The sequence below is a fragment of the Sinocyclocheilus rhinocerous genome, unplaced genomic scaffold (genome assembly GCF_001515625.1).
Source record: "Sinocyclocheilus rhinocerous isolate Xijiao unplaced genomic scaffold, SAMN03320098_v1.1 scaffold1339, whole genome shotgun sequence".
NCBI classification, from domain to species: domain Eukaryota; kingdom Metazoa; phylum Chordata; class Actinopteri; order Cypriniformes; family Cyprinidae; genus Sinocyclocheilus; species Sinocyclocheilus rhinocerous.
Genome location: NW_015634830.1, coordinates 518,918 through 526,688, shown reverse-complemented (window position 1 = coordinate 526,688; position 7,771 = coordinate 518,918). Strand labels below are relative to the sequence as shown.

At 40.4% G+C, this 7,771-nt stretch overlaps 2 protein-coding genes across 2 annotated transcripts in view; both read left to right on the top strand.

Moving 5' to 3' along the window:
* Window positions 1-4,907, top strand: part of krt222 (keratin 222) — a 30,061-nt gene extending 25,154 nt beyond the window's left edge. Inside the window, exons 6-10 of the mRNA XM_016560015.1 lie at window positions 2,033-2,137; window positions 3,416-3,636; window positions 3,882-4,027; window positions 4,183-4,285; window positions 4,493-4,907. Coding sequence (XP_016415501.1) covers window positions 2,033-2,137; window positions 3,416-3,636; window positions 3,882-4,027; window positions 4,183-4,285; window positions 4,493-4,730 — 813 coding nt within the window. The 3' untranslated portion in view covers window positions 4,731-4,907. The remainder of the gene's footprint in view (window positions 1-2,032; window positions 2,138-3,415; window positions 3,637-3,881; window positions 4,028-4,182; window positions 4,286-4,492) is intronic.
* Window positions 4,908-4,952: 45 nt separating this feature from the next.
* On the top strand, window positions 4,953-7,329 carry LOC107745981 (keratin-like protein KRT222). The gene is made up of 4 exons (XM_016560014.1): window positions 4,953-4,961; window positions 5,207-5,352; window positions 5,508-5,610; window positions 5,818-7,329. The coding sequence occupies exons 2-4, from the start codon at window positions 5,331-5,333 to the stop codon at window positions 6,053-6,055; spliced, it is 363 nt and encodes a 120-aa protein (XP_016415500.1). The 5' UTR covers window positions 4,953-4,961; window positions 5,207-5,330; the 3' UTR covers window positions 6,056-7,329.
* The last annotated feature ends 442 nt before the right edge of the window (window positions 7,330-7,771 follow it).

Sequence of the window (7,771 nt, the reverse complement as noted above, 5' to 3'; positions counted from 1 at the left end):
ACGTGCGGTTAGCCTCGAGGAAAGGGTGTGTGTTTGTGTGTAGGGAATGTTGGATCTGAACTTATACAACCTTTAATTATCATATAATACATGATTTTGTATATTGATTTTGCCAATAATACAATTTATTTGGACTTCTTGTGTCCTTTTTATTTGTGCACAATTATTATCTATGCAAATAGCAAACATATAGCTTTAACGCAACCAATACGCTGAATTTTGTTACAAATGTGACCAAAAGCACCTGTCGCCACCCAACACAAAATATACTGTATATACTAAACCAAAAGTTAAACTGAAAAAAAAAAGACTTCAAATTTTATCGATTGAATTTTGATAAGTTGATATTGGTTCTCACACTTGTCATAGTTATTGCATTTTAAGTTTGTACGAAGAAATCGTAAACTTTGATCTGTCTGTAACAAAGTTTCACCCCAATATAAGTAGCTCCATACGAATGAACTGATTCGATTATAAATCTTGTTCGCAGCGAACATTTAGTATTGCTGTAAACGGATCTTTATCATTATCAATATCTATCCTGTTTATATAACCTCACCCTGACTGGACAGGCCAAATAGTCAATGAAAGGACAGACAAATTATTTTGGGTTGTAGATGTCAGAATGAGAAGTTTTTGTCATTTTGGACTCAGGAAGAACTCTTATATCCCAAAAGATGAAGGAAATTTTAATTCCTCATGAGAGGAGCCCTTTAAATTCTCCTCTTCCTCCCTCTTGTTTTCCACCCCCCTCTCTCTCTCTCGTTGGCTGACAGAGAGAGCTGGATCAGCACCAGCGGCGACCAGTAGAGGAGTGTGATAGAGTACTAGCGCAGGTTGCTGCAGGAGAGGATGGCAGAGGAATGGATCTCTCCCGGACCAGCACCCAGTGCGACCACTCCAGCCCAGCCCAGAGCAGCCCTGACTCAGCCACGCCACCAAATCCAGCCCCAGGCTCTGGTCCCGCTTCACAGAGAAGGCCCCAAAAGGACGCAACCAGCCCCACAGCTGCATTTCCTCCACAGGTACGAGTATTCGCTCTCTCTCTTCTTCAAACACTCTCTATGGTCTGCTGGCCAGGGCACTGCAGAGCGGTCATAGTGTGTGTGTGCGTGAGTGAAAAGACTGCTAAGCAACCATTATTATTCTAAACAGAATGAGGGATGTCAGTCCTGTTGAGCATAACCATTGTCTTTTTTCTGTTCTCATTAGTAGGTGATTGTTTATTTGTCTTCCAGTGTGCTTGAGCAGAATTTATGCCCTCGCACAAAAACATGGGCCATCAGCCTCGTAACTCTCCTTGAAAAACAACAACACACTGCAGCTTGTCTTTATAAATACCTACTGTGTTGGTACAATGGTAAATTGAGGGTTTCAATACAATGGTGCTCCAAGGTGCTTGGTAGGTGTCCAAAAAACATTCTGGTACCACTGAACATGGTTTTACCATTGTACATGTCTCAAAACACATGATATTACCATTGAACATCATCTCCTGAAAAACATGGTAACACCATAGTACACGTCCAAAAACATGGTATTAACATGATACCTTTCAAAAACATGGCAGTACAATGGCACCATGTCCAAAAACATGGTATTTTTCTTATTTCAGATTGAATAAGACTATATGTTGTTTTTGGAACAAGCTAGTTGGAAAACATGCATATAATTTTCCATTTCTTTGGAACTGAGCAGTCATTCTTATCAGATGGAGACTAAAGTGATTCCTAGACTGTGATATACATCTCAGACCACAAGAGCATCAATTCAGTTTTCTTTAATGTGATCTATTGTGTTACCAGTGCTAACTGACGTTCCGTTTAGCACATAACTTTATTTTGGGATGTAAGTCATGGATAATTAAAACAATATGCCAGAGAGGCTATGCATTAAAGTAATTTTACCTAAGGCACAGTGTGATAAAACCTCAATGGTAAGCAATATGAAAAAGGCTCAAAACTGTATTAAGATTTATTGTACTCTGTGGTATTCTTATGTACACACTGCATGTGTTGTGTTTTTTGTGTAGGTGAGAGCAGGTGATGAGGCCCTGAAAGAGGCACGAGCCGAGCTCACAGAGGCCCGAAAGAGATGGCACCGTCTACAGGTGGAAATTGAATCTCTACATGCCTTGGTGCGTTCGGTTCCCACAGACATGCCCACAGATACACCCAGATACACACACTCCAATTCAGGAACATGTAGACACACCTAAACACACACACACTCCTGAACCCATTTCACCTTAATGCACAATACACAAATTAGAATATCACTTACTGATGCATAACGCATATGCACACCTTAATTCCTGCCAGAACACGCCAGATCTGAAACCGGCACTTCCAGAATCTGATTCAACCTCCATTTTTGTGAATTAAACAACTTGTTTGCAATGTAGATTAAGTGTTAAACATATACCAACACTTCGCCTCCAGGAAATGGATGACAGATCCCTGCCAGATTTGTCATCACTCCTTGTTCTAGGACCTCATAATTTATAAATCAAATACTGCGGATAACCACAAATTGTTACTGAATACTAGTTTTGTTGTTAAATATTTTGGTTAGTTATCTGAAGGTTGTGGGCTCAAACCCCATTGAAGGTGCCATGTTATACAAGTTGAGCCCTGGGAATTTAATCCATGTCCTTAGTGTTGGTAGAGCCATCTTCTACCACTTGATCCACAGTTCATGAACAGTAGAATTATTGGGATTTCCAGTGACCACTGTGTCCTTGCTCAAGATACATTACGGTGGTGGTGTCGTGGTTAAAACTCAAGGCTGTTAATCAGATGGTTGCTAGTTTGATGCCCCACAAGGCATGATCCATATGCCACTACTGTGCCCTTGAGCCAACCTCTTAATCTCAGATTTAACCGGAAGTTTATTTTCAGTTTCTGGAATATTGTTGCTTTGATCTCTGTAATGTAAAATCCTTGAGTCATCACCATTGTGCCGCGGTTTTCAACTCCAGGTTCCTTCAGGGGGATTGACAATAACAGAAAGGTTAGTGGATCAAACAATGCAAGATGCAATTTATGAGCCATCATCATTGTGCCCTTGAGCAAGGCACCTAATCCCAGCTGGTCCAGGGGGACTGACCCTGTAAAACATGATGGCATTGTATGGATAAAGTGGCACTGGCACTAAAGTGACTTAACTTAAATGGGAGATGCCTTGCTTGTGTTGCTTGACCCTGTAATATTTTGGTCACTGTTCACAATTTCCGACCACCCTATTCCATTCCACCAACCCTGAAGATCCATCCATTCATTAAGCCATTCTCCAAGCAGATTGTCCTACAAAGGGACACGGGGATACCGGAGCCTATCCCAGTGTCTCGGGGTGTAGGCTGGTAAAAGGGGTGTAGATGTTGGTAATAAATAACTATTCTGTTTTATCCCACCAGGAGAGGAGTCTCCATAGCTCTCTACACCACACTCAGCTCCAGTACTCAGTGCAGCTCAAGGATCTGTCCCGGTCTGTCAGGAGTCTGGAGTCTGAGCTAGAAACTGTGCGGGACGGTCTGGAAGTCCAGAAACAGAACCATACCCAGCTCCTCAACACCAAGATGAGGCTGGAGAGAGAGATCGCAACCTATAGGAAACTCCTGGAACATGAGGAGGGCAGGTAGGGGAGAGATAGATTTGCTGAGCTGTATTCGTTTATGCAATAAAACCGTTAGCACATGCTCAAACGTGTATGATGTCTTTCATGCAACTCCAATGTAATACACTGGAATTTTGACAGGGTTTTTGGAATTGTGCCCTTGATGTTATAAAAAGTCAATCAACCCAAAGAGGTTTCTAAGGCACCAATAAAGTCGAGTGTGGTCTTGAATCAAAACTGCTTCTTCTTTCACTCCTGAACCACAGGTTTCTGAACTCAGATGGTCGGCCTCTAAAGCTGAAGCCATGGAAGGGCTCAGTTCCTGCTCCAGAGCAGAACGGCCTGCCCAACGGATATGACGAGGATATCGCCAAGCCGTTCTTCACTGAGATGACTCCAAAAATAAGCATAAGTGAGGATGATGTCAAAACACCCTCAAACTCAACTGTCCAACCTAAAACAGGCCCTGGAATGCATCTTGTTTCAGATTTCCAGAGTCATTCTCAACAACTGGTTCATTATACAACTGCGAGGCTGAGAGATGTTGTGTTTGTGTTTCTCATCCAGAACCAGTCATAAACAAAGATGGGGAGATCTGTACTGTGAAGACTCAGGAGATTCTGGAAGGAAATGTAGTGAGGGAGAGTGCTGAGGGTCACGGAAATGTGGGGTGAGTTTACATATACTTATTTTCAAGCTGCAATGAAGAACCATAAGCACTTCACACCTTAAGGACAAAGATCTTGACGTGTTTGTTCTTGCGTGTGGCTTCACAGGCAATAAAATTGTGATGGAACTTTTAAATCATCATTTATTTGCACCAGAGATTGTGTAATCCTAATTTTTATGCTTATTACTTTGCTTTTTTGTGCTATAGGACAGAGAAGATTGACAAGGTCATCAGGCAATGGGAAGGGTCATTCTTTAAAGGAAATCCCAAGCTGAGGAAGAAATCTGTGTCTCTGCGTTTCAACCTTCATATGGCTGTAGCAGATGAAGGTTGCAGCCAGATAAAACAGGACAGTCTCCCTAACGTGGAGGTCCGTCTGGTCATGAGACGGTCTCGCAGCATACCCACTTTTGCTCCGTGTAATGCTACTACATCACAACTGTGACCTCACAATGCTACTGCATTACAGTTGAGTAGTGGTGACCACGTCTCAATGTCTCGGCGGCTAATAAAAGCAAATCACTTTAGTGACGTCATAGAACTTTTGCCATTTGAAAGAAAAAAGCGTCACATCATCAGTAAAGCGTTCAAAAACAAAAAAACTCAAATAGCTTTTATGATTGTAATGAACTCATGCAGATAAAGCTACTTAAAGAAATGAACATGAGGAGGGCAGGTAGGGGAGAGATAGATTTGCTGAGCTGTATTCGTTTATGCAATAAAACCGTTAGCACATGCTCAAACGTGTATGATGTCTTTCATGCAACTCCAATGTAATACACTGGAATTTTGACAGGGTTTTTGGAATTGTGCCCTAGATGTTATAAAAAGTCAATCAACCCAAAGAGGTTTCTAAGGCACCAATAAAGTCGAGTGTGGTCTTGAATCAAAACTGCTTCTTCTTTCACTCCTGAACCACAGGTTTCTGAACTCAGATGGTCGGCCTCTAAAGCTGAAGCCATGGAAGGGCTCAGTTCCTGCTCCAGAGCAGAACGGCCTGCCCAACGGATATGACGAGGATATCGCCAAGCCGTTCTTCACTGAGATGACTCCAAAAATAAGCATAAGTGAGGATGATGTCAAAACACCCTCAAACTCAACTGTCCAACCTAAAACAGGCCCTGGAATGCATCTTGTTTCAGATTTCCAGAGTCATTCTCAACAACTGGTTCATTATACAACTGCGAGGCTGAGAGATGTTGTGTTTGTGTTTCTCATCCAGAACCAGTCATAAACAAAGATGGGGAGATCTGTACTGTGAAGACTCAGGAGATTCTGGAAGGAAATGTAGTGAGGGAGAGTGCTGAGGGTCACGGAAATGTGGGGTGAGTTTACATATACTTATTTTCAAGCTGCAATGAAGAACCATAAGCACTTCACACCTTAAGGACAAAGATCTTGACGTGTTTGTTCTTGCGTGTGGCTTCACAGGCAATAAAATTGTGATGGAACTTTTAAATCATCATTTATTTGCACCAGAGATTGTGTAATCCTAATTTTTATGCTTATTACTTTGCTTTTTTGTGCTATAGGACAGAGAAGATTGACAAGGTCATCAGGCAATGGGAAGGGTCATTCTTTAAAGGAAATCCCAAGCTGAGGAAGAAATCTGTGTCTCTGCGTTTCAACCTTCATATGGCTGTAGCAGATGAAGGTTGCAGCCAGATAAAACAGGACAGTCTCCCTAACGTGGAGGTCCGTCTGGTCATGAGACGGTCTCGCAGCATACCCACTTTTGCTCCGTGTAATGCTACTACATCACAACTGTGACCTCACAATGCTACTGCATTACAGTTGAGTAGTGGTGACCACGTCTCAATGTCTCGGCGGCTAATAAAAGCAAATCACTTTAGTGACGTCATAGAACTTTTGCCATTTGAAAGAAAAAAGCGTCACATCATCAGTAAAGCGTTCAAAAACAAAAAAACTCAAATAGCTTTTATGATTGTAATGAACTCATGCAGATAAAGCTACTTAAAGAAATTTCAAGGCAAATTAATTTGTAGTTGATTTATTTTACTTCAAACTTGATGAATGGGAGTACGAACGTCTTGCGGTGTTTCAGATTTCGTACATTGTGACTTTAGAATGTGACGCTCTCTGTGGACGCTCTACTGCCACATTATTGATTATTAGCACATATTACGTTACTGAAAACCTATAAAAACTATTGGTTTCTGAAAATGTGTATAGTTTATACATCTATAGAGCTGACTCTTCAGTCTCAGTGAGAAAAGGTCAATGTGGATACAGAGATTTCACATTCAGTGCAGCGTTAAAAAAAGATGCCTTATTGCATTTGACAAATGTTACTGGAACTAATTTAACACTCCAGTGAACGCTAAGGGGGTATGAAGTTGTGGTTCTGCAGGAGACTGTAGTGTGAACCAAAACAAAATATTGCGAAATTTGCAAGTGTAGCAAAAATCTGCAGCCAAAACAAATGATTTATGGTGAAACCGATGTACTGTCCTCCCGATATTGCCTGCATGGATGTGTACAGAATGACTAGCAGTCTATCACTGCAGAGAGAATGAGATGCTAAAAGTGAAATGTTGACTATGATCTTCTCTATTACTTACACTAGCCTATAAAAGTTATATTGCTTTGTATTACGGATGCATATAGTTTACGCTTTATTTAAAGTGCAAATACTGTGTCTTCCAATCAAAAATGATGCAGGATTGTTCAGAAAACTTGAAATGATCATACTTCAACAACCAAAAAAAAAAAGGCTTTTGCATTTCTCATCTACACATTAATCATTTAAACTGATTTATTTACATACCCATTATGTTCTACCTCTGATGGTTGTTGTACTGTAAATACATGGGGTTCTTCCTGATGCAACAAAGAAATGGATACATATGCATATATTTAATTTAAAGTTATATTAAATCGAATTAAATCTATATCCCTGAAATATGAATATATATTAGTTACTGCTTTAGTTTCTTATGTAATGCACAATCTAGTGTCTGTCCAAGGGATTGTAACTCACTCTAAGAAATGTGAAGAGAAATTACTCCATATGCATTGGTAAAAATGGCAATTTCATATGCACTTTAATGGATTAAAATCAAAACATTGCTAACTTTATGATTTTTGTCTGTATTCAACATTTTTTCCCAGATGACTTTTGCTTTTTGTGAAACATAATCTTTTTTTTTTCATAGCTGTGCGGCCTGTGCCCCGCTGAGTGATTTGGCTTATACACTGTATGACAGGTGCTAATAAAGCTATTATTATTATTTCCAGATGAGCTATTTCTGTTATGAGCAAAGATGTCCAAAGACATTTCATTATATAGACCTCAGTGCCTTGAAAACTAGCACACAAAAAACTAGCGTCCCAGTTAAGCCTGGAATAGATTGTAACAGAACAAAAATGACATGAAAGTGAATTTACTCATACAGGTTTCATACAGATAATGGTGTACAAAACTAATTATGTTGCACAATCATTAAAACAAGCAGACTAGCATTG

Bases quoted from the DNA above. Each gene is read 5' to 3' on its own strand.
- LOC107745981 (XM_016560014.1), top strand. From the start codon at position 5,331: ATGACTCCAAAAATAAGCATAA. The intron at 5,353-5,507 runs GTGAGGATGATG...TTTCTCATCCAG, and splicing joins GACTCCAAAAATAAGCATAA to AACCAGTCATAAACAAAGAT. The intron at 5,611-5,817 runs GTGAGTTTACAT...TTTGTGCTATAG, and splicing joins GAGGGTCACGGAAATGTGGG to GACAGAGAAGATTGACAAGG.